The sequence below is a fragment of the Scyliorhinus torazame genome, chromosome 9 (genome assembly GCF_047496885.1).
Source record: "Scyliorhinus torazame isolate Kashiwa2021f chromosome 9, sScyTor2.1, whole genome shotgun sequence".
Classification (NCBI taxonomy): Eukaryota; Metazoa; Chordata; class Chondrichthyes; order Carcharhiniformes; family Scyliorhinidae; genus Scyliorhinus; species Scyliorhinus torazame.
Window position 1 is genome coordinate 48077548 of NC_092715.1, and position 26723 is coordinate 48104270.

A 26723-nucleotide genomic window follows, 5' to 3' on the forward strand; every position below is an offset into this window, starting at 1 on the left:
GAAGACAGATGTGAAATATTCGTTCAAAACCCTACCAATGTTCACTGGCTCTCCCATAGATTTCCCCCTTGGTCCTTAATGGGCCCTACTCTTTCCCTGATACTCTTGATATTTGATCCTGCTTCACTTGCTCAGCATTAGTAGCACAGAAGCAATTCGCTGTGTCTTCATGTGACTCTCTGTGACTGAATCATAGGATGTTGCAACACAGAACAAAGCAGCCCGTTTGATTGACACCCCTTCTGCCATCATTCACTCCCTCCACCATCGAGGAACAGTGGCAGCGGTATGTACCATCTACAAGTTACACTGCAGCAACACTCCAGGATTCCTTAGGCAACACCTCCCAAACCCATGACCATTACCATCTAGAACGACAAGGGCAGCAGCTACCTGGGAACACCACCACCTGGAAGGTCCCCTCCAAGTCACTCACCATCCTGATTTGGAAATATATCACCATTCCTTCAGTGCCACTGGGTCAAAATTCTGGAAATCCCTCCCTGTCAGCACTGTGGGTGTACCTGCAGCCACTGTGATTGCAGTGGTTCAAGGACAATTAGGGATGGGGAATAAATGCTGGCCTAGTCAGCGATGCCTACATCCCGTAAATTAGTAACAAAAAAGAAACAAACCATTCAGCCCAGCAAGTCCGCACTGGTGTCTATGAGCCACTTCATCTAACCTCATTGTTCTGCTCACTTCTCACACTCGTTAATATTTCTTTTTTTCAAACTGTTGTCTAATTCCTTTTTAAAATGCTTTACGGACCCGACTTCACCAGCATTTTCCCTGTCTATCGCAACCCTTTATCACCTTGAAGCCTTCTATTACTTCTTCGATTTATCTTTTATTTTTTTTATCTCTGTAACCTCCTCCAACCCTCTGAGTTATCTGCACTTCCTCCCATTCTGACCTCTTGCCTTTCCCTGATTTTCATCGGACCACCGTTAACGGCCATGCCATCAGCTGCCAAGACATTAAACTCTGAAATTCCCCCTCCCCTTAATCTCTCCCCCTCACCCTCTTTCAATTCAACTCTGATAAGGTTGCTGTGAAGCACCTTGGGTATTTGTACAACATCAAAGCACAAGTTGGGAAAATCCCGAAAAGTCTCCACTTAGTTGTAGCCCCTCAAAGCTCATGATATGCAGGTTATCAACCTCTCCTTGTGTCCCTCCAATTCTATTAAGTTCAGCAAGTTTTGCAACCTGAGGCGGGATTCTCCGACCCCCCGCCGGGTTGGAGAATCGTCGGGGTGCGGCGTGAATCCCACCCCTGCCGGCCACCGAATTCTCAGGCACCGAATATTTGGCTGGAGCGGGAATCGCGGCGTGCCGGTCGGCGCGCGCCCCCCCCCCCCCGGCGATTCTCCGGCACGCGATGGGCCAAAGTCCCGCTGCTGTCATGCCAGTCCCGCCGGCGTGAATCAAACCACCTACCTTCCCGGCGGGACTGGCGGTGCGGGCGGGCTCCGGAGTCCTGGGGGGGGGCGTGGGGTGATCTGGCCCTGGGGGGTGCCCCCACGGTGGCCTGGCCTGTGATCGGGGCCCACCGATCCGCGGGCGGGCCTGTGCCATGGGGGCACGCTTTTCCTTCCGCCTCAGCCACAGCCTCCGCGATGGCCGATGCGGAAGTGACACCACCCCCTGCGCATGCGCGGGGATGATGTCAGCAGCCGCAGAGAAATCCGCACCTTTGGGGTGGCCCGACGCCGGAGTGGTTCCCGCCACTTCATCCTGCCGGGACCCCCCGCCCTGCCGGGTAGGGGAGAATCACGGCCCTGGTCTGAGGTGAGCGGGAAAGCGGTGGGCGAGCTACCCACCATACTTTACATGCCAACCCCTGCCAAAAACAGGCCAGATGGTGGAGAGGGCCTAGAATGCAGCCTGGACCTATTCATCATCTTTATTCTAATGAAAAGAGAATCCATTTCCCTCGCTTTTACTCATAACGAAATACCCTTTCCCCAGGATTGCCTTTGTGAATCTCGTCAAAACCCTTTCCATGGCCTAACATCTTTCCCAACTCATTTCCTAACTTGAAACAATTCCAACTGCAGCCTCACCAATGATTTGCCTTGGTTTTCCGTTGCTTACTTTTTTGCAGATGCATGCTGATTGGCCATTCAGTTGATTTTAGCACACCGTGTCTTGTCTAGTATTCCATAAAAAGTATTGTTGAAAAATAGAACATAGAACATAGAAAATACAGCACAGAACAGGCCCTTCGGCCCACGATGTTGTGCCGAACCTTTGTCCTAGATTAATCATAGATTATCATTGAATTTACAGTGCAGAAGGAGGCCATTCGGCCCTTTGAGTCTGCACCGGCTCTTGGAAAGAGCACCATACCCAAACTCAACACCTCCACCCAACACCAAGGGCAATTTGGACATTAAGGGCAATTTATCATTGGCCAATTCACCTAACCCGCACATCTTTGGACTGTGGGAGGAAACCGGAGCACCCGGAGGAAACCCACGCAGACACGGGGAGGACGTGCAGACTCCGCACAGACAATGACCCAAGCCGGAATCGAACCTGGGACCATGGAGCTGTGAAGCAATTGCGCTATCCACAATGCTACCGTGCTGCCCTTAAGAACAAATAAATCTACACTATATCATTTTACCATCATCCATGAACCTATCCAATAGCTGCTTGAAGGTCCCTAATGTTTCCGACTCAACTACTTCCACAGGCAGTGCATTCCATGCCCCCACTACTCTCTGGGTAAAGAACCTACCTCTGATATCCCTCCTATATCTTCCACCTTTCACCTTAAATTTATGTCCCCTTGTAATGGTGTGTTCCACCCGGGGAAAAAGTCTCTGACTGTCTACTCTATCTATTCCCCTGATCATCTTATAAACCTCTATCAAGTCTCCCCTCATCCTTCTCCGCTCTAATGAGAAAAGGCCTAGCACCCTCAACCTTTCCTCGTAAGACCTACTCTCCATTCCAGGCAACATCCTGGTAAATCTTCTTTGCACCTTTTCCAGAGCTTCCACATCCTTCCTAAAATGAGGCGACCAGAACTGTACACAGTACTCCAAATGTGGCCTTACCAAAGTTTTGTACAGCTGCATCATCACCTCACGGCTCTTAAATTCAATCCCTCTGTTAATGAACGCGAGCACACCATAGGCCTTCTTCACAGCTCTATCCACTTGAGTGGCAACTTTCAAAGATGTATGAACATAGACCCCAAGATCTCTCTGCTCCTCCACATTGCCAAGAACTCTACCGTTAACCCTATATTCCGCATTCATATTTGTCCTTCCAAAATGGACAACCTCACACTTTTCAGGGTTAAACTCCATCTGCCACTTCTCAGCCCAGCTCTGCATCCTATCTATGTCTCTTTGCAGCCGACAACAGCCCTCCTTACTATCCACAACTCCACCAATCTTCGTATCGTCTGCAAATTTACTGACCCACCCTTCAACTCCCTCATCCAAGTCATTAATGAAAATCACAAACAGCAGAGGACCCAGAACTGATCCCTGCGGTACGCCACTGGTAACTGGGATCCAGGCTGAATATTTGCCATCCACCACCACTCTCTGACTTCTATCGGTTAGCCAGTTCGTTATCCAACTGGCCAAATTTCCCACTATCCCATGCCTCCTTACTTTCTGCATAAGCCTACCATGGGGAACTTTATCAAATGCCTTACTAAAATCCATGTACACTACATCCACTGCTTTACCTTCATCCACATGCTTGGTCACCTCCTCAAAGAATTCAATAAGATTTGTAAGGCAAGACCTACCCCTCACAAATCCGTGCTGACTATCCCTAATCAAGCAGTGTCTTTCCAGATGCTCAGAAATCCTATCCTTCAGTACCCTTTCCATTACTTTGCCTACCACCGAAGTAAGACTAACTGGCCTGTAATTCCCAGGGTTATCCCTAGTTCCTTTTTTGAACAGGGGCACGACATTCGCCACTCTCCAATCCCCTGGTACCACCCCTGTTGACAGTGAGGACGAAAAGATCATTGCCAACGGCTCTGCAATTTCATCTCTTGCTTCCCATAGAATCCTTGGATATATCCCGTCAGGCCCGGGGGACTTGTCTATCCTCAAGTTTTTCAAAATGCCCAACACATCTTCCTTCCTGACAAGTATTTCCTCGAGCTTACCAATCTGTTTCACACTGTCCTCTCCAACAATATCGCCCCTCTCATTTGTAAATACAGAAGAAAAATACTCATTCAAGACCTCTCCTATCTCTTCAGACTCAATACACAATCTCCCGCTACTGTCCTTGATCGGACCTACCCTCGCTCTAGTCATTCTCAGATGACCATGTCTCAAAGTCCATCAAATAATGATGGACTTTGAGACATAACAGCACGGAAGGAGGCCGTTTAACCCATCTAGTCAATGCTGACTCTCTGTGAAGCAATCCAGTCAGCCCTTGCTCTATTGAGGCATTCCATTTCAATGTGTAAACATAGAAACATCCTTGTGATTGTGCCCTGATTCGGGTGTTGAATTAATGATTCAGCAGCCTGTGGTATGTGGATTTGCCGAGAGGAAAATCTTTTCATCTCGAGTTTATGTAAAACCTGGCCAAGCAGCAGATTTCTTGGATAGCTGGTAGTGTGTTTATTAGGACTTGACTGTATTACGGTGATTAGTGGAGTAGAAAAGAACTGTTCTCAGCTAATAACAGTCGCGTGGTCTCTTGTTCGAGGTTTGCTAACAGTTAGAGAGCTGGGCTCTTTGTTTTAGCATTGCTGTTGCATGCGGTGTTGTCCTTAACCCTCATGAGAACAGATCTGTTGTAATCAAATTATTTCATTAAGGACAACATAATGAAGCTGGGCCGAATAAAAGCTATGAACAGACCTAAGGCAGGATTTGATGCCCCCACTCTGTCTCCAAAGTGGCATGTTTTCGACAGGCGGGCATGTAAAATATGACAGGTGGCTAGCCCACTGCCTTCCCACCTACCCCTGACCTGTTCCCCACAATGATAGACTGTCACTTAACAAAAAATAATTAATGACAATTGAGCTTGTTTACAAGCCAATTGACCCGAATGTTATACTGCAAACATCATAAAGGGCAGGCGGGCAGGAATAGGAAGACCATTTTTTAACTCAACTGGTTTAAATGTACAGTGTGTGTGTGTGTGGTTATGTCTTTCAGGGGGAGTGCCCTGTGTGCATTGGGGACACCCTTCCCCAACATGTTACCCCCCCCTTTGTCATTCCCTATCTGGCGATGGAAACCCACCCCCGTTACTCTTGCCTCCACGCCGCCCCCCACCCCCCCCCACCCCCCCACCCACCCCCACACCACAATGCTCCCCAATCACTCCCTTTCCAAAACCCTGACTTCCCTTGCTCCACTGGCCACACTCGCTTCACCCCGGAGCCTACACACAATCTCAGCCGTTCTCCACTAGTCTGTTCTGGAGCTGCTGGGGCTTCGAGGGCTGCCAGTTAATCTGATTGGTCAGCAGCTCTCAAGGGCAGGTAATCCTCCCAGTGAGGAGTGGAAGTCCCAACCACACACCTTTAGGCAACCCAGAGAGGTTTTTAGCTGCAGGACAGCCTCTGTTAATGCCGGTCGGTTCAGGACGGTTATTTCTTCTGGGTTGGGAGTTGGGGGGCAAACAATACCCTGTAAAATTGAACCCTTAGTATACCTGTTCAAAAAGGTGAGAGGTTTTGACAAGATAAATTGGGAAAAACAATTTCTTTGAATCATTAACTAGAAGGCATAAATTTACAGTCACCAAAATCATTTTAAGAATAGGAGATTTTTGTAATACACTTTTATTAGAACTTGAGGCGGTGTCCCAGAAATTGTGGTACGAGCAGAATCCATTGTATTTTAAAATGTATGTGGGTAAATATGTGAAAAACAACATTTATTTATGTAGTGCTTTTAACAAATAAAACATGCGAAGACACTTCGTTCTCTACCATAAACACCAAGCCACATAACACAGCTGCTGAAAATTGGTTAGCACTGCTGCCTCACGGTGCCGAGGTCCCAGGTTCGATCCCAGCTCTGGGTCACTGTCCGTGTGGCTTGCACATTCTCCCCGTGTTTGCGTGGATTTCGCCCACACAATTCAAAGATGTGCAGGCTAGGTGGATTGGCCACGCTAAATTGCCCCCTATTTGAAAAAAATGAATTGGGTACTCCAAATTTATTTTTAAAAAGGAGCATCTCAGAGGAGGACAGTGAGGTTGAGTCAGAGAGGGTTAGGGAAGGAAATTAAATGCTTAGTCTATAGACAGCTCATCCATGGTGGAGCGATTAAAATAGTGGCTGCTCAGGAGGCTAGAATCGGATAAGCTCAGATATCTTGGGGCTGGTGGGAATGACAGAGATAGGGCGGTAAGAGGTCATGGAACAATTTGAAAAGAAAGTTGAGCATTTAAAATCGAAGCATTGCTTGACTGCGAGCCAGTACAGATCAATGTGCACAAGGGAGATGAACGAACACAAGTTGATGCAAGTAAGGACAATGGTGGATAAGCTCATGTTTATGGAGGGTATGTGAGAGACTAGCCTGGAATACATCAGAATAGTCAAATCCAGAGGTAATAAAGCCATGAAGGAGGGTTTCAGCGGTACATGAGCTGAGCTGGGAGCAAAGTTGGGCAGCGGACATAGTGATGATGTAGATACGTGGTGGGAAATAACTGGGGAACTACGTTAAGAACAAAAATCAAAGATAATGGCTTCAATTTTCTCAATATTTAATTGAGAAGAATTTCTGCTCAACCAGTAATAATAATATAGTATTGACTTCCGGTGGTGACCATGGATGAGTAGGTCGCACATTCGATAGCACCTGCCTGAAACGGACTTTCGGAGCTTTTTTCTCGACCTTTCTCAGACTTTATTGGATAGATCGGTGAAGTGGACAATATTAAGAAGGATTCACCCTCCGATGTATGGCTAATTGGACTAGAAATCGCCGTGTGAAAAGACTCAGCCCTGATAGAGTGAAGCAGTCGGAGCTGGTATCGCGGGGCAGCATGGCAAAGGGTCAGGACCAGGGAGCGGTGGCTCAGTGGTCTAAGGAGCAGCAGATGAAGTTCTTTAAGGACTGTTTCGCTGAGTTGAAAAAGGAAACGCTGGACCCGATCAAGGCTGCGATCGATCAAGTGGTTTTGAACCAGGCGGCCCAAGGGAAAGCGATACAAGAAATTGAGCTGAAGTTGTCTAGCCAGGAGGACTATCTAACCATGCTGGAACATAAGGTGGAGGTGTTGGATGAGCGCCACAAGAGAATGCAGGAAAAGTTGGAGGACCTGGAGAACAGGTCCAGGAGGCAGAACTTAAGGATCGTTGGCCTCCCCGAAGGAATTGAGGGGTCGAATGCGGGAGCATATGTGGCGAGTATGCTGGAAGCGCTGATGGGACCCGGGGCGTTTTCTCGGCCTCTGGAAGTGGACGGAGCGCATCGAGCCCTCGCAAGGAAGCCTAAAGCGAATGACCCGGCGAGGGCCATGGTGGTGGGTTTCCACTGCTTTTCGGACAAAGAACCTGTCTTGCGGTGGGCCAAGAAGGAGCGGAGCAGCAGATGGGAGAACAGCGACGTGCACATCTACCAGGACTGGGAACAGAGCTGGCTAAGAGATGTGCTGAGTTTAACCAGGTGAAGGCGATCCTCTTCAAGAAGGGGGTGAAATTCGGGATGCTGTATCCAGCGCGGTTGTGGGTTACGCACGAAGACCGGCACTTTTACTTTGAGGCACCGGACGTGTATGGTCTTTAATCAAGGAAAAGAAGTTGGAAGCGTCTTAAAGGACACTTAAGTCTTGAAGGAGTTGTGTGGCGGCGGTTTGTAATTTGTGTATTTCTTGTATCGGTTCAAATAAGACTGTATGGGGTTCTGGGTTAAATATTGGGCTAGGGTGGTGGTTTAAGGGTGCTTTGTTTTTGCAGAGATTGGATGCGGAGGGGGGCCCCGATTCTGTGGGAGGTTGGGTCTGGTTTCAAGCGATTATTTCTGCATTGGTTTATGTTAATTTCTTTTACTTGAGGTTGTTTACCTACTGGGGACTGCAATGTTTTAAAATCGTTTATGCATTTCGGGAGAGGGGTTTGAACAATAGGGAGCCAGACTGTTTGTCACCAAGGGTGGGGGCTGTCGGGGTCAGCATGGGTCAGCTGACTCTCAGAAGCGTGATGAGGGGTGCACATGTGCTAAGATGGTGCTTGACCTGGGGGATTAGGTTTCGGGGCTGTTGTTGGGGGGGCAGGGGGGTGAAGGGGGAGGCTGCTTCGCTGACAGGGGAGGAACTATTATCGGGAAACAAAAGGGAGGTCGGAGGCGTTTGCTGCTTTTGGGGGAGCTTGGGGAAGCGGGGGGCACGAGCTCCCTGTGCCTGCCAGGGACCGGGGGGACCGCGGCACGAGGCTGCACCCGGCCCACGAGCTCCCTATGCCCGCCAGGGACCGGGGGGACCGCCGGCGGAGGTTGCACCCAGCCCGCGGGCTCTGGGCTGGCCAAAAAAAGGTTATGGCTAGTCGGCAGCGGGGGTGGGGTGGCAGCCCCCCCGTCCAGGTTGATCACGTGGAATGTGAGGGGTTTGAATGGGCCGGTCAAAAGGGCTCGCGTTTTTGCACATTTAAAGGGGCTGAGGGCAGATGTAGCAATGCTTCAGGAGACACATCTAAAGATTATTGATCAGACAAGATTGAGAAAGGGGTGGGTTGGTCAGGTGTTCCACTCTGGGCTGGACACAAAGACCAGGGGGAGAGCGATATTGATCAGCAAGCGGGTGGCGATTGAAGCAGGAAGTATTGTGGCAGATAAGGGGGGGTAGATATATTATGGTGAGTGGGAAGCTGCAAGGTGTACGGGTGGTGCTTGTAAACGTATACGCTCCGAACTGGGATGGTGTGGGATTTATGAGACGGGTGTTAGGCAAGATCCCGGACCTAGAGGGTGGGATTCTCCTGTACCCGGCGGGACGTGGGGTCCCGGCGGGACGGAGTGGCGTGAACCACTCTAACGTCAGGCCGTCCCAAAGGTGCGGAATCCTCCGCACCTTCAGGGGCTAGGCCTGCCCCGGAGTGGTTGGCACCCCGCCCGCCGGCGGGATAGGGGCTTGGCACCATGCCAACCAGCACCGAAGGGCCTCTGCTGGCTGGCGCAAGTTGGTGCTTGCGCAGGAGCGCCAGCTCGTGCTGGCGTCCTCCCCGCGCATGCACGGGAGGGTTCGTCTCCACATCGGCCATCGCAGAGGACCACAGCGGCCTTTGCAGAGAAATAGAGTGCCCCCATGGCACAGGCCCGCCCGCGGATCGGTGGGCCCCGATCGCGGGCCAGGCCACCGTGGGGGCCCCTCCTGGGGCCAGATCCCCCCACGACCCCCCAGGAACCCCGGAGCCACCAGGTCCCGCCGGTAAGGGACCTACTCTAATTTACACCGGCGGGACCGGCTACTGACGGGCGGGACTTCGGCCCATCGCAGGCCAGAGAATTCGGGCATCCCCGGCGCCCATTGAGTCGTGCCGGACCCCGCCATTCTCCGAGGCAGGCGGCGCGACTCACGCCGGGCCGGTTTGTGGTGGGCAGGAGAATTGGGAGGACGGCGGGGGCGGGATTCACGCCGTACCCCGGCGATTCTCCCACCCGGCGGGGGGTCAGAGAATCCTGCCCAGAGTCTCATGGCTTGATTATGACTTTAACACGGTCATTGATCCCGATCTGGACCGGTCAAAATCCAGGACTGTAAGGAAGCCTGCTGCGGCGAAGGAGTTGAGGGGTTTCATGGAGCAGATGGCCGGGGGGGGGGCGTTAGAGGCGGGTCTGTGGGCGGACGCCCTAAGCAGGGTTAATTCCTCCTCATCATGTGCCAGGCTCAGTCTAATACAGTTTAAGGTGGTACACCGGGCACACATGACGGCGGTGAGGATGAGCAAGTTTTTCGGGGTAGAAGATAGATGTGCGAGGTGTGCGGGAAGCCCAGCAAACCATGTCCATATGTTTTGGGCATGCCCGAAGCTTGGAGGATTCTGGCAGGGGTTTGCCAAGGCAATGTCCAAGGTGTTAAGCATGCGGGTGGCACCGAGCACAGAGATAGCGATCTTTGGAGTGTCAGAAGACCCGAGAGTTCAGGGAGTGAAAGAGGCCGACGTTCTGGCCTCCCTGGTAGCCCGGACGGACGGATCCTGTTAATGTGGAGGGACTCGAAGCCCCCAAGTGTGGAGACTTGGGTCAGTGACATGGCTGGGTTTCTCAAGCTGGAGAAAATGAAATTTGCCTTGAGGGGGTCAATGCTGGGGTTCTCCCGGAGGTGGCAGCCATTCGTCGACTTTCTCGGGGGAAATTAAAATGTCAGCAGAAGCAGCATTCTGAAGGGGGGGAGCGGGAGGCGGGTAGGTGCAATATGGTTCAGGGATGTACAGAAGGGGTTGGGTGGGAAATGTCTAGTTTACCATGTTGATGTTTCTGTTATTATTGTTTTGTTTGTTATTGTTATAAAGGTTTTGCAAATGCTTCATTAAAAATATTTTTTAAAAAAAAATAATAATATAGTATTGGATGTCAGATAAGAGCTGCGGCCAGAGAACGGGCAGGGGAATGGGATTCAGTGGATGGGTCTTTCAAAATTCAGCCCACTCATAATGAGCTGAATGGCCTGCTCATGTTTCAGTAGGCAGGATTTTACACAAAACCCGCTGCTAAACTGGGCCGCCATTGGCTGGCAGCGGGATCTTCTGGGTCAAAAGGTCCTGCCGGCTTGAATGGCCAGAAAATTCTGGCCAGTGATTCAGTTGAAACATGCACGCTGGAAACTGAGCCCCCTAAACCAGGAAAGCCTGAGATTTGTGGCACAGTGGTTAGCACTGCTGCCTCACGGCGCTGAGGACTCAGGTTCGATCCCGGCCCCGTGTGTCACTGTCCGTGTGGAGTTAGCACATTCTCCCCGTGTCTGCCAGGGTTTCACCCCCACAACCCAAAGTTGTGCAGGGTAGGTTGGTTGGCCACGCTAAATTGCTCCGTAATTGGGGGAAAAAAAGGAAAGCCCGAGATTCGTCTGCACTGAGTTAGTTAATTGCAGGCGTCTGGGGATTCTGGAACTGACCTCAATACTCTCAGGCTTGGGGAGGGACAAAATCAGTCAGTGATCCTGCTCCTGATGCCTTTCCTAGGACCTCTTCTGCAAAATGTGGAGGAGTCAATAAATTGCATGAGAACTGGATCAGGTTGGGAGGCGATGGCTCGCCATTGCAGAGCCTGTCAACTCTGACTCCAGGATTGGACAGAAAAAATGGCCGCTCCAGGGCCGCCGCCCTCCCTGGAATCCTCTGCTGGCATAAGCCATCTGAGGACTTTTGTTTTGCATATATCTTTTGTGACAGGCACACTCTGCTAACAATCCAATCCATTTGGCACGGTACATGTTTGCTGCAGATAGTAGCTAATTTCCCCTCACTTGTTATCCGATTATGTATGAAATTAACTTCTTTGGAAAGCATTTCTGAGCAACTTGCTCCCTCAAGTCATTTTAGCGCCCTCACTACAATTTAGAACTTGCTATCTGACCACTGGAGCATTTGCTGATGGCATTTTAAACATATGATGATAAATCCGAGTCATGTGCAGGTCAAGCTTCAAAGTAAACAGCTTACGGAATAGATTTGAGGCATGATCTGATGTTTTGTTCAGTGGAATGCTAATTGAGTAGAAATTTTAATCGCTTTAAGGCCAGTCATTGCAAGGATTCACAGTCCATGTGATGTTTACCAGCTTCAGATCAGATTGACCCCAATTGCCTTGTATCACCTTCTCTCTTGCATTTATTTGGCCACATGAAAAGAGACACCCGGGGTGGAAATGTGATCACGGCGCAACCAGCACATATTTGAAAGAAGTGAGAGTTTTGTGACCTAGTTTTAGAATATTAACTGGTTAGAAATAAATATAAACTCGTTGCTCTTAGTATTAAATGCACTGTTATTGTGTCTTTGAACCATCCAGTACAGTGAGTTTAAAAAGCCATTGGCACCTCATGTTTGAGCATTTGCTAATGAGACTTCCTCAAATGCGAATAAATATGTTTTCAAGTTAAAGATAGATAGTTTTTTGAAGAATAAAGGAATAAAGGGTTATGGTGTTCGGGCGGGAAAGTGGAGCTGAGTCCACAAAAGATAACCATGATCTCATTGAATGGCGGAGCAGGCTCGAGGGGCCAGATGGCCTATTCCTGCTCCTAGTTCTTATGTTCTTATGTTAATGAAGCCTGCAGTGTGAAAATGGGGATTCAATTCAGTCTATGGGCGGCACGGTAGCACAGTGGTTAGCACTGTTGCTTCACAGCTCCAGGGTCCCAGATTCGATTCCTGGCTTAGGTCACTGTCTGTGCGGAGTCTGCACGTCCTCCCTGTGTCGGCTTGGTTTCCCTCCGGGTGAGAACAAAGAACAATATAGCACAGGAACAGGCCCTTCGGCCCTCCAAGCCTGCACCGATCACGAGTCCTATCTAGACCAACCGTCTGTACCTTCTATACCCCGTCCATTCTTGTGCCGATCCAGATAAGTCTTAAAGGTTGCTAACTTATCTACCTCAACCACCTCACTTGGCAGTGCATTCCAGGCCACCACCACCCTCTGCGTAAAAAACGTCCCCTGCACATCTCCACTGAACCTTTCCCCCCTCACCTTGAACTTGTGACCCCTTGTTATTGTCATTTCCGCCCTGAGAAAAAGCCTCCAACTGTTCACCCCATCTATACCCCTAATAATTGTATAAACGTCCCTCAGCCTCCGTCTCTCGAGGGAAAACAAACCCAGTTTATTCAGTCTCTCCTCATAGCTAATACCCTCCATACTAGGCAACATCCTGGTAAACTCTTTCTGTACTCTCTCCAAAGCCTCTACGTCCTTCTGGTAGTGCGGTAACCGGAATTGGACGCAGCATTCTAAATGTGGCCTAACCAACGTTCCATATAACTAACATAATTTTCGAGCTTTTATACTCGATACCCCGCCCTATGAAGACAGGCATGCCATATGCTTTCTTTACCACCATTTCCACCTATGCTGCCACTTTTAAGGATCTGTGGATCTGCACGCCCAGATCTCTCTGTGTCTCTATGCTCCTGATGGTTCTGCCATTTATTTTATAGCTCCCACCTGAATTGGATCTACCAAAATGCATCACCTCGCATTTGTCCGGGTTAAATACCATCTGCCATTTTTCTACCCAATTTTCCATCCTATCCATATCCTGTTGTATTCTCTGACAATCTTCATCACTACCCGCAACTCCTGCATTCATAGTGTCATCCTCAAACTTGCTAATCAGACCTGCTACGTTTTCTTCCAAGTCATTTATATATATTACAAAAATGCCTCGGTACTGATTCCTGCGAAACACCATTCGTTACAGACCTCCATTCGGAAAAACATCCTTTCCCTGCTACCCTCTGTCGTATATGGCCAAGCCAGTCCTGGATCCATCCAGCTAGTTCACCCCTAACCCCATGTGATTTAATCTTTTGCACCAGCCTGCCATGAAGGACCTTATCAAATGCTTTACTAAAGTCCATGTGGACAACATCTACAGCCCTTCCCTCGTCAATCATTTTTGTCCTCAAAGAATTCAATTAAATTAGTGAGACATGACCTCCCTCGTACAAAACCATGGTGTCTGTCGCTGATAAGACCATTCACTTCCAAATGTGCTCCGGTTTCCTCCCACAAGTCCAGAAAGATGTGCTGTTAGGTAATTTGGACATTCTGAATTCTCCCTCTGTGTACCCGAACAGGCGCCGGAATGTGGCGACTAGGGGCTTTTCACAGAAACTTCATTGCAGTGTTAATGTAAGCCTACTTGTGACAGTAAAGATTATTATTATGATTGAATGTGATCAAAGTGCAGAATGAGATTGAAGGGCCGAATGGCTGACTACTATTGGAAGTGATTCGTCACCAACATGCACAGAGTTTGGCAAATCATGACATTAAGCCTTCAAACAAATTATATCCTGGATTATTGTGGCATTGAACCAAGTGGGAGGCCTTTAGAAATGGCGGGCAGTTTTCAATGGGTTGATATCCATTTACTGAACTAGGCAGCAGAAGACATTCTGATGATTCACAACAGTTTTATTGTGATACTACAGTTTAGTACAAACACTGGTTCCTGCTCTTCCTTTCTGGATCCACTCCCTGTCCAGAATCATTCTCCAACTGGGGAAATACCCAGCTCTTAAGTACAAACTTCAATGAGCATTACCTACTCTCAATTCACTCTAAAGCAAGAACTGGGGCGGGATTCTCCGACCCCCCCACCGGGTCGGAGAATCGCCATGGGCGGTGTGAAACCCACCCCTGCCGCTGCCGAATTCTCCGGCGCCGGGGATTTGGCGGGGGGCGGGAATCGCGCCGCACCGGTCGGCGGTCGCTGGCAGCGCCCCCCTCCGGCGATTCTCCGGCCCGCGATGGGACAAGTGGCCACCCGTTTTCGGCCAGTCCCACCGGCGTAAATTAGAGTAGGTACTTATCGGCGGGACCTGGCTCCGCGGGAGGCCTCGGGGGGGCGCGGGGGGATCTGGGCCCAGGGCGTGCCCCCACGGTGGCCTGGCCCGTGGTCAGGGCCCACCGATCCGCAGGCGGGCCTGTGCCTTGGGGGCACTCTATTCCCCCGCGTCGGCTGCTGTCAGCCTCCGCAATGGCCGACACGGAGATGAACCCCCCCTGAGCATGCGCTGGGATGACGCCAGCACACGCTGGCGCTCCTGCACATGCGCCAACCCGCGCCGGCCGGCGGAGGCCCTTCGGAGCCAGTTGGCGTGGCGCCAAGCCCCTTCCGCACTGGCTGGTGTGGCACAAACACTCCGGTGCTGGCCTTGCCCCTCCTTTGCACCTTTGGGGCAGCCAGTCCTTCGCGCCGGAGTTGCCCGCCCCGCCGATTCCCGCAGAATCCCGCCCCTGGACTTTGATTCGCTGTTCCGTCATGCCGGCGGGATTCTCCCTTCCTGCTGCAATTTTTTTATTTTAAAAAATAAATTTAGTGTATCCAATTATTTTTTTTTCCTAAATAAAGGGCAATTTAGCGTGGCCAATCCACCTGACCTGCACATCTTTGGGTTATGGGGGCATAACCCACGCAGACACAGGGAAAATGTGCATACTCCACACGGACAGTGACCCGGGGCCGGGATTCGAACCGGGGTCCTCAGTGCTATAGGCAGCAGTGCTAACCACTGCACCACCATGCCACCCTATTGGTTCCTGCTGCAATGAATAGAGATTTGGCTGAGCACCAAATTTTCCATTCTCGCTGGCAGCAGTAGCGAGGTGGACCCGCAACGGAGAATCCCACCCCTGGTTTACTCTTATTTACTCTGCATTTCTAATCTTGTCAAGTGGGTCCAAAATTCCTGTCACCATTCCTGTTTCCAGCATGTTTTGCCAACGTGGGATAAGGATATGGGTAAAAAGCCTGCAAGCGACCCTGCCTGGCTGGCTCTATTGCACAAGTGGGCATTTCAAACCACCCCAAAATTTTGACGGAGACCGGCGTGCTTTGTTAGGAGACATGGGTTCATGGCACCTCAGAGGAGTTGAGAACCACAGGGGAACCCGAGTTGGAAACCCAAAAAAATCAGCCATTCAACATTATCTTTGAAACTCATAACTCCTCATAAAGTTGTCAATCAACCATAGCCATTCATTGCATCGATGACAAAAAAACTTGAATCCTCTTCTCGCCTCTTAATCTTATGTAATAATACACACGGCATTTTTAAAAAACTCTTCAAAGAAAAATCATGTTTTTGCAAGATACTAAAACCATTAATCAAACAATGTTATCTGCAAGGCTCAGTCAATTAACTATCATTGGAGCTCAACCAAGTATTCATAATGAGGCCATCTTCAAACTGCATCTGTTGATACAGTTGCCAGATGGCTTTATTAGGATTCTTTGACTGAGATCCAAGAGTGTTAATGGACTCAATCCTGTCGGCAGTATTGACATTGACCTGAAGAGGAGTGCTAACATTGTTTGACTGACATCTACATTGCTTTGTAACAACCTGATCTTTCTTTTGAAGGGTTTTTTCAATGCCTGTTTAGTTATTTACACAAGATTAAGAGATGTGACATGGATTCAAGCTTTTTATCATTGATACTATGAAAGGCGACGGATGATTGACACCATTTTGAAGTTGTAAGATGAGCAGTTTTGTTTTCAAAGGAGATTTTCAAAGCCACTTTGATTTCTGTATCATATTAGGAGAATTGCAAAGACTTGTTAGACTTATCATTGGCTAATTGTACCTGAACATAGTGGATACTGGAAGAGTGTATCAGGACGATGCATGGGAACATAGGGTAATGAAAGAGGGATGGAATGTAGGGGGCATGGGGTGTGTGAGGTATAGGAGAGGACATGAAGAGGGCATGGGAGTTAAGAGGGGCAATGGAGGGAAGATGGGGAGAATATTTTTCTCTGAGGGTCGTGACTCTTTTGAACTCCCCCAAAAGGCAATGGAAGAATATTTTTAAAGCAGATATCGTTAACTTCTTGGTAACCAAGGGAGTGAAAGGTTATGGAGTTGGCAGGAATGTGGAATTGGGGTTACAATCAAATCAGGTTCAATGTTATTTAAATGGAGAAAGACTGCAGAAAAGTGCAGTGCAGAGGGATTTAGGGGTCCTTGTGCATAAATCACAAAAAGCTAGCATGCAAGTTCAGCAGGAATTGGGAAGACAAATGGAATGTAGCCCTTCATTTCAAAGGGATTGGAGTTTAAATATAGGGAAGTCCAGCTGAAACTATACAAGGTACTAGTTAGACCGCACCTGGAATGCTGTGAACAGTTTTGGTTCCCTTGGCTAAGGAAAGATATGCTGGCATTGGAGGCAGTCCAGAGAAGGTTCACTAGGTTGATCCCGGGTATGGAGTGATTTTCTTATGAGGAGAGGTTGAGTAGATTGGGCCTGTACTCATTGGAGTTCAGACAAATGAGAAGTGACCTTATTGAGACATATCGGATTCTCATGGGACTTGACAGGATAGATACTGAGAGGATATTTCCTCTTGTGGGGGACTCCAGGTCCAGAGGGCATAATCTCAGAGTAAGGGGTCGCCTATTTAAGACAAGAGATGAGGAGGAATTTCTCCTCTCGGAGCGGAGAGAATCTGTGGAATTCCTTACCGTGGAGAGCTGCAGAGACTGGGTCGTGAAATATGTTCAATGCAGAGATAGACAGATTTTTCGTCAGCAAGGGAATCAAGGGTTATGGGGATAAGGCGGAAAAATGGAGTTGAGAATTATATCAGATCAGCCTTGATCTCATTAAATGGCGGAGCAGACTCGATGGGCCGAGTGGCCCACTTCTGCTCCTACGTCTTATGACCTTAGTAAATGGTGGAGCAGGTTCTAGACAATAAGAAATAGGAACAGGAGCAGGCCATTCAACCCTTCGAGCCTGCTCTACCATTTAGTAACAGTCACTAAATCCACTTTCCTGTCCTATCTCCATAACCCTTAATTCCCCTACTGATGAAAAACCTATTGATCTCAGCCTTGATGATATTCCAGTGCTCGGCTGAGAGACCTATCCTGCTCCTATTTAATAAGTTTGTTTGCATAACATCAGCAGAAAACACCTGAGGGTCCACTGACTAGTAATTTCCTTCAGGGTTCCTGCTGACCTTGTGATGTTTGTTCGGTGAGCCGACATGAAATTCGACAAATGTTGCAAACCAGCTACCCTGCCAATCTCTAATATTGATCAATTTTCTTGAATTTGAGAGATCCAGAAATTTATGCACTGAAAATCTTTAAATAAGTCGACATTCATGTCTTCTAATGATTTGAGCTCAGGAATGTTCTATCAAGAGATTATAATGTTAGAGATAGAAAGGGTTTGAAGAACATGTAACCAAATTTTATTTTAAATTAATTTCTTTCTAGTTTGGCCCACGGAGCCGAGCCAATCTGGCTGAGAAGGTCAGGTTGAGTCTTCAGTACGAGGAGGCAAAGAGAAGGTAATTATTCCGTGTTGATTAATTAATGATACTGTTTTGTATATCTTTTGTAGAAATACTCTGATCAGTAAGATCAGTGTGCAAGGAGTTTTTTTCCCCCATCTTCTATCTGTGATGTCTGCACATGTTCTTTTCGAACTGGATTCCTTCAGTTTAAGTTGAAGTTAACATGCGCCATTAAATTGATAGATCATAAAACAATGGATTAGTAACCATTTAGTAACCGGGACTGGTTTAGCACAGTAGGCTAAACAGCTGGCTTGTAATGCAGAACAAGGCCAGCAGCGTGGGTTCAATTCCTGTACCAGCATCCCCAAACATGCACCGGAATGTGGTGACTCGGGGCTTTTCACAGTAACTTCACTGACGCCTACTTGTGACAATAAGTGATTATTATTATTTCCATTTTCACAGTCAAAGGAGGGGGAGGGGAAGTTGCTGCTGGTGATAATGAAACATCAGTTCTCAGCTATAATAGAATGGGTGCCTGGAGGAAATCCCCAAATTGCTGCGCACATCATTGAAGCCAATCTGCATATTTAAAGGGGACCAGACTGGTTTAGATCGGACGTTCTTGCCGCCTGTAATTTTAAATTGAAGTTAGCCAGATTGGGTCAGGAAGACAGTGGGTAAGTCTCATGTTCCATTATGATTGTCAAGTGGGTGGGAAAAATGGGAGAAACCCACTTTTAAAATACATCCCGATGTTTCTGCCAATTTGTAAGTACATCAGCTGCAGAATGAGCTCGGAACATTTTAGATGAAGCATATCACATAATCTGAAGTGAAAGGGGATGATACACATTTGTGGTAGATTGCTCAATTCCAATTCGTAGCACGTATAATTCTTTAGCTCTCACCCCTGACATACAATAAAATTTCATCTCTTGCAGAAGAGCTAAATAAATATAATACAATATATAATGGGCGGGATTCTCCCATTCGGCGGCAGAGTGTCCACGCCGTCGGAAACGCCGTCGCGTTTCACACCGGCGTGAACGGGCCGCTGGAAGTACTGATTCCGGCCCCTACAGGGGGCCAGCACGGCATTGGAGCGGTTCACGCCGCTCCAGCTTCCCATCCCGGCGCGAACTGTGTGCCACGGCAACCCGCGCATGCGCAGTAGCGCCGGTGTCAACGAGGACATGTGCAGTGGCGCCGGCACCAACCCGCGCATGTGTGGTGGCCTCCCTCAATGTGCCTGCCCCGACGCAACCTGGCGCAGATGTTTAGGAGCCGGCGCGTAAGAAAATAGGCCCGGGGAGCAAGAGGCCGGCCCGCCGATCGGTGGGCCCCGATCGCAGGCCAGGCCCCATTGGAGGCCCACCCCCGGGATCGGAGCCCCCCCACGACGCGACCAAGTGTGAACGGCGCCGGCAGGACTTTGCCTTTTCAGAGCAGCCGCTCAGCCCATCCGGGCCGGAGAATCGGCGGCCCGGACGCCTAGAGCGGCCTGCAACCCGCACCGCGCCAAAGGCCGTCGGGGCAGCGTGCATTCTCCGGCCCGGCGCGGGGCTGGGAGAATCCCACCCCAGATATGTGTAGAAGAATGGACAAACCATTCTATCTTATCTAAAATGTCAATTAGATGCTTTCCATTGAAATGCATCTGGGAACCATTACCTATTGGATTTAATTTTTAGAGTCTGTCTCTCCTCTGCTTTCCTGACCCAATCTATCTAACTGACATTTTAAATTATGTAAGGCAAAGACACCATGATCCCAGATGACCATTAGCTACTGTCCCCTTTGAGAGGGAGAGCTGACTGGTGGTTACTTAACCAGAGGATCACCACACCTCAGGGGAGAGAGCAAGGGAAGGTGGGGGCCTTCATGAATAACCTCAGCTAGTACAGGAATTGAACTCATGCTGCTGGCCTTGCATCACGAGCCAACTGTCTAACCAAGTGAGCTAAACCAGAACAGACAGCAAGAGCACCATATCTAAACCAGTAGAGTACTAACCCTCTGTTTTGTGATTGTACAAGTTAACTCCTGACATGTTTTGAGGAATGATTCAAAGACTCCAAACCTATATGTTAGTGCCTTTTACTGAATTTTGGTCCATTCAAAAGATTTATTTTCTCAGTCGTCATTAGTCTACTAACTAGCTTCTCTAACTGTCCCTTGGCTCACTTAGTGCTTCATTTTCTCAATCCATCCTGCACCACTTATATGTGTGTGAAAGTGCCACAAATATGAGTTGTGCACTTTAAATGTAAAATAGACAACAGATTGTGATAATGAGATGTTTTTTATTACATTCCTTTTGTTTCAGAATAGCAAATATAAAAATCGAATTGTCAAAGTTGGACTCCGAGGCCTGGCCAGGGATGCTTGACGTTGAGCGAGACAAGCTGATGCTGATCAATGAGAAAGAAGAGCTTCTGAAGGAACTGCAGTTTGTGACGCTACGGAAATGCTCACAGGATGAGCTTACGCGGCTGGAAGCAGATAGGAAACGCTTGGAAGAGGAGCTTCATTCTGCACCCAACATGCCCAGTGAAGCACTGGCCGAGAGGTCTGAGCAGTGATTTTATCCCGGGAGCCTTTGGGGGCCTTTAGGGCAGCATGAGGACTTCGCTGTGACCTCTTGTTAAATATTGGTAGGAGGGGCAAAGTATGCAAAAAAGAGAGACCTAGGGGTGTTTGTGGACAGATCTTTGAAGGTGGCAGGTGAGATTAACAAAACAGTTAACGCAAATGGGATCTTGACCTTTCTAAGTAGAGGCCAGGAAAAGCCAGGGAGTTATGCTAAACCTCCATCAAACGCTAGCTTGGCCCCAGCTGAAGTATTGGTGTGATCTAATTGAATCGGAACAGTCACGTGTTGGGTGTTTCCCGGCGCTTGCAGTGCCGAGAAACACAATGCTGTCTACTAGGACTCTGGTTCAATTCGGAGCCTCAGCAGGGAATCCCCAACATGGCCACACTTAGTACCTTTTCCTGCACTGGGTGTCCTTGGGATCCCCTACACTCCAACTGAAAAACTGAAAAGACTGAAGGATGAATATGATATCGCTTAGGGCATCACCGGTGTGGGAAAAATGCCAGCCTGGCACCTTATTCAGGTGGCATTGCCATGCTGGCTGAATGGCACCAGCAGTGCCAGGGTGCCACCCTATCCAAAGGGTGAGCACTTGGGGGCCTTCGATTCCCTGGGAGACCCACACAGGTACCGTTCCATCTGATGCCCATTTGTGGAGACCAGCACTGAATGGCACTCATCCGAGGTCTCAGAGGCAAAGGGGTTAGATCCCAACGTCTCGGGTATCTCAGGGAAATGCATGTTAGAGTGAGACTAGCTGTCTTGCTCTAATATGCAAATTTGCAAAATCGTGATCCCACCCACAATGGCAGAATTCAGACCGTGACATTTTGCGAGATCACTTAAGATCATGCAAGGTGAGGCGAGCCAGGTAGATCCCAGAAGAGGGATCTCCCAGCATCTACCAGCCATGTTGCCTTTCGGGGGCAACGAGGCGGGTAGATCGCGCCCATTGTGTCTAATTCTGGGTACCATACTTTAGGAAGAATGTAAATGCTTAGGGTTTTGATAGAGCAAATAAATGTTTCCAATGGCTGAAGGGTTGATGAACAGAGGGCGCAGAAGTAAGGTGATTCACAAAATAACCAAAGTTGACATAAGAAAATTCTTTGTTGCGCAATGAGCAGTAAGGACTTGAAACAGACGCCCAATAGGACACAGACTCAATAGTAGCCTTCAAAATGGAACTTGGGATGAACACTAGAAGGAGATAAATTTCCAGGGATTTGGGAACCGACTGGGCTGTTCTTCAAAAGAGCTGCCGCTCAAAAGAGGGCCAAATGGCCACTGTGCTATTTCCATGATTCTATGATTTTCATTTTCAGCACATCTTAAATACAAAAGAGGCCACAAGACTGAAGGATGAATATGATATCACTTAAGGACCGGGATGGATTTTCTAATAAATACTGTTTATGCTGGCACTTTGGTTTATTGACTGTGTTTCACAGATATAGCAAGCCTAGCTTACTGAGGGCAATTCATGATTACTTTTGTTTTTAGGCTAAAGTTACAAGATAAGAGGAAGAGGCTTGTGCGGCAGCTTGAGGATGCAACACAACTAACCATGTATCTCCATTCACAAGTTAAAAGGTAAGTGTTTCTACAATATGGAAAATCCAAGCCTTTACTTGCAACTATTTATAAATAATAATCTTTCATTGTCACAAGTATGAAGTTACTGTGAAAAGCCCCTAGTTGCCTGTTCAGGTAAGCTGGTATGGGAATTGAACCCACATAGCTGGCCTTGTTCTGCATCACAAACCAGCTGTTTTGCCCACTGAGCTAAATCAGCCCTTTTGTACTGAGTAACTAAATAAGAATGATTGTAAGGAGGATCTTTCTGGTTTCAGTTTGTCTTATAATCCTATCATAAAGTGGGCCTGGACACTGTACCCCACTGTACGTGCAACCTTCAAACCCCATTCTGCGTACAGCTGCTGACTCACTTTCAGCATTCCATAGTGAGTGAGTAGAATTGTTTTGAATAAACACAGAAAATATACAGCAGAGGCCAGCCAGTTTTATTCCTGGTTTATGAGCTGGGGAATAAACTGCTTGGAAAATGGGGGGAATAGCTTTGGGTCACTGTCTGTGTGGAGTTTGCACCTTCTCCCCGTGTCTGCTTGGGTCTCACCCCCACAACCCAAAGATGTGCAGGTTAGGTGGATTGGCCACACTAAAATGCCCCTTGATTGGAAAAAAAATAATTGGGTACTCTAAATTAACAACAAAAAAAATTGCATTTATAAAACATATTTCACACCGTTGGATGTTCCAAAGCTCTTCCAATGAAACGTATGTGGTTGCTGGTGCAACGTAGGAAATGTGGCAGCTAATTTGCTCACAGTATGATCCCCAAACACAGTGTGATAATGACCAGAAAACTTGATTTAGGTTGAGGGGTAAAGATTGATTGAGGGATAAAGATTTGCCAGGTCACCAGGGGAAACTCCACTGTTCTTCTTCAAAATGGGATCTTTTATGTTCAACTGAGAGGGTAGATGGGGCCTCAGTTTAACCTTTCATCCTCCGGCTGTGTGAAGCACTCCTTTAGTACTGCACCAAAATGTCACACTAGATCACATGTGTCATAGCCTGGTTAGATTGGTAGAAAAGTGGCAAATGGTATTTAACCATGAAAGGTGTGGGGTAGAGCATTTTGGGAGGATGAACAAGGCAAGACAATATACAATGAATGGCTGGACCCTAGGAAGTACAGAGAATCAAAGGGACCTTGGTGTGCATATTCACCGATCTCTGAAGACAGCAGGGCAGGTTGATAAGGTGGTTAAGAAGGCCTATGGGGTTCTTGCCTTTATTAACAGGGGTATAGCATTTAAGAGCAGGGAGATTATGATGGAGCTGTATAAAACACTGGTTAGGCCCCAGCTGGAGTACTGTGTGTAGTTCTGGTCATCACACTATCGGAAGGAAGTGATTGCACTGGAGAGGATGCAGAGGAGATTCACCAGGATGTTGCCTGGGCTGAATCGTTTCAGCTATCAAGCGAGGCTGGATAGGCTGGAGTTGTTTTCCCTGGAGCAGAGAAGGCAGAGGGGAGACTTGATTGAGATGCATAAAATTATGAGGGACATAGATAGGGTGCATAGGAAGGTGCGTTTCCCCTTAGCGGAGGGGTCAATAATCAGGGGGCTTGGATTGAAGGTAACGGACAAGGGGTTTAGAGGAGATGTGAGGAAAATCTTTTTCACCCAGAGGGAGGGTGGAATCTGGAACTCACTCTCTGAAAGGGTGGTAGAGGTGGGAAACCTCACAACCTTTAAGATAGGTGTGGAGGTGCCGGCGTTGGACTTTGTTGGGCACAGTAAGAAGTCTTGCAACACCAGGTTAAAGCCCAACAGGTTTATTTGGAATCACTAGCTTTCGGAGCATAGCTCCTTCATCAGGTGACTCACCTGATGAAGGAACTTTTACAAGTATTTAGATCAGCATTTGAAATGCCACAGCATACAAGGCTACGGACCAAGTGCTGGGAAATGTGATTAGAAAAGGTAGCTGCTTGATGGTCGACATGGACGCGATGGGCCGAAGGGCCTCTTTCCTTGCTGGAAAACCCACTCTAAATTTAGTCACGCAACGTATGTTACACAGTAAATTCTGAAGCAATTTTAGGTAATCCGATCATTTGAATTACGCTTTAAATTACAAATTGTAGACTGTAGCTTTAATTTGATGCTGGAAGTTTGAAATGGTTTCTGGATAACGTTCACAGTTGGATGTTAATCTGCACTGCAATAATAACTCAATGCTGTACCTTTAGGGGCAGGTTCACACCAATCAGCATTTTTCGTAGATTAGAATTATTTAATTACACACGCATGTCCCTAAATCATACTGTAAAATTTGAAAGTTGGAAATATATATGCCTTGTGATAATGCGCTCACCCGCCTGCAAAATCGTACGCAAAACATTAACTCTTTCCTCACCGGTACTCATGAGAAATACAAAGCAGCCCTGAGTCAGTACTATTAATAAGCAACTCATTATTAAAGCTGAGTTGCCATGGTTATGCCTTTGTCAAAACGCCATTATGAAAGCCTTTCTCACTTAATGTATCTCACTCGTTTTCAGCCTTTCAGCAAGCACATTGTCCGTCTCGTCTGGAAGCAGTCTGGGGTCACTGACGTCAAGCCGGGGGTCCCTCAACACTTCCAGCAGGGGATCTCTAAACTCGCTCAGTTCCACTGAGCTTTATTACAACCAGTCAGATCAAACACCTGACCTGGACTACCAGTACAAGCTGGACTTCATGCTGCAAGAGAAAGCCGGCTACAGTCCCTCGGGGCCCATAACCACCATCCACGAAAACGAGGTGATAAAATCTCACAAAGAGCCACGCTATGAGGACTCTACCGGCTCATCTGCTTCAGGACATGCTGTGAAATCTATAGTTGAGCCCCCCAAATCAGTAACCTCGTTGTCGTCCAGATCTTCGCTTTCTTCCTTGTCCCCGCCCAGCTCGCCGCTGGTCTCGGATGCAGCTTTTTTGTCTTCGGCACAAGAGTCCCCTTTGCATCACCTCACGACGGACTTTGAAGACTGTGAGTTGCACCGCGGTTTTGCAAATCTCAGCTTCGATGGCAGCCAAATGTTGCTGGAACCTGAGCAGACCAGCAGAACACAAACACCCTACCTGAACATCGTGTCAGGGATTCGAAGCAGAACTGGACAATATCTGAATGAGACTAAAGGCCTTAATGACGAATTGGCAGTTCCTCTTTCCACCTTAAATGAAGGCATTGCAGGTAAGGGAGTCCCATCATTCAGTGATAAGATTATAGTGCTCGGCTTGGATGTTTGCTCCGTGAAGAGCGACCATAAGTGCTACCAGACCCTAAGTCTAGGAAGATCTCAAGTTCAATCATTGATCTCTGTTGAGTTAGTTTTTTTTTTAAATTCCAATTAAGGGGCAATTTAGCGTTGCCAATCCACCTACCCTGCACATTTTAGGGGCTGTTTAGCACAGGGCTAAATCGCTGGCTTTGAAGGCAGGCCAGCAGCACTGTTCAATTCCCGTAACAGCCTCCCCGAACAGGCGCCGGAATGTGGCGACTAGGGGCTTTTCACAGTAACTTCATTTGAAGCCTACTTGTGACAATAAGCGATTTTCATTTCATTTCATTTTGTGGGGGTGAGACCCACGCAGACATGAGGAGGATGTGCAAACTCCACACAGACATTGACCCGGGGCTGGGATCGAACCCGGGTCCTCAGTGGCATGAGGCAGCAGGGCTAACCACTGTGCCACCATGCCTGTTGAGTTAATTGACCTCAAATAAGACAGCAGTGCTGATAAGGGGGCTAAAACAGCAGAGGGCAGTACAGCGGAGCTGCTGATTGGCTGTTGCGGGGGACATTTGCATACGTTCATTGTGGTCACCGTAACTTGAAGGTGTACCTGTGCAAGAGACCTTAGCTGTTCAAGTGAAGGCAAGCATCCAGCAGAGGGCAGTACAGCGGAGCTGATGATTGGCTGTTGCGGGGGAAATTTGCATACATGCATTGTGGTCACCGTAACTTGAAGGTGGTTTGTGGAGGAGCTGTTATCAAGTGACGGCAGATGGGTGATGGTGAGAGGGGCTGGGAGGAAGCAGTCAGTACAGGGATCCCCTGTGGTCGTTCCCCTTAGTAACAAGTATACCGCTTTGGATACTGTTGGGGGAGGGACTTACCAGGGGTAAGCCATGGGGTACAGGTCTCTGGCACAGAGTCTGTCCCTGTTGCTCAGAAGGGAAGGGGGAGAGGAGTAGAGCATTAGTCATTGGAGACTCCATAGTTAGGGGAATAGATAGGAGATTCTTTGGGAACGAGAGAGACTCACAGTTGGTGTGTTGCCTCCCAGGTGCCAGGGTCCGTGATGTCTCGGATCGTGTTTTCGGGATCCTTAAGGGGGAGGGAGAGCAGCCTCAAGTCGTGGTCCACGTAGGTACCAACGACATAAGTAGGAAAAGGGATAGGGATGTAAGGCAGGAATTCAGGGAGCTAGGGTGGAAACTTAGATCTAGGACAGAGTTATTATCTCTGGGTTGTTATCCGTGCCACGTGCTAGCGAGACGAGGAATAGGGAGAGAGAGGAGTTGAACACATGTCTACAGGGATGGTGCAGGAGGGAGGGTTTCAGATTTCTGGATAATTGGGGCTCATTCTGGG

At 48.3% G+C, this 26723-nt stretch overlaps 1 protein-coding gene across 3 annotated transcripts in view; it reads left to right on the plus strand.

Annotated features, from left to right (window-relative positions):
- LOC140429171 (protein WWC2-like) overlaps window positions 1–26723 on the plus strand; it is a 334080-nt gene that overhangs the window by 250491 nt on the left and 56866 nt on the right. For all 3 annotated transcript variants that reach the window (XM_072515837.1, XM_072515838.1, XM_072515839.1), the window contains exons 8-11: window positions 17927–18000; window positions 20279–20521; window positions 22052–22141; window positions 24645–25318. In XM_072515837.1, the coding sequence (XP_072371938.1) occupies window positions 17927–18000; window positions 20279–20521; window positions 22052–22141; window positions 24645–25318 (1081 nt within the window). The remainder of the gene's footprint in view (window positions 1–17926; window positions 18001–20278; window positions 20522–22051; window positions 22142–24644; window positions 25319–26723) is intronic.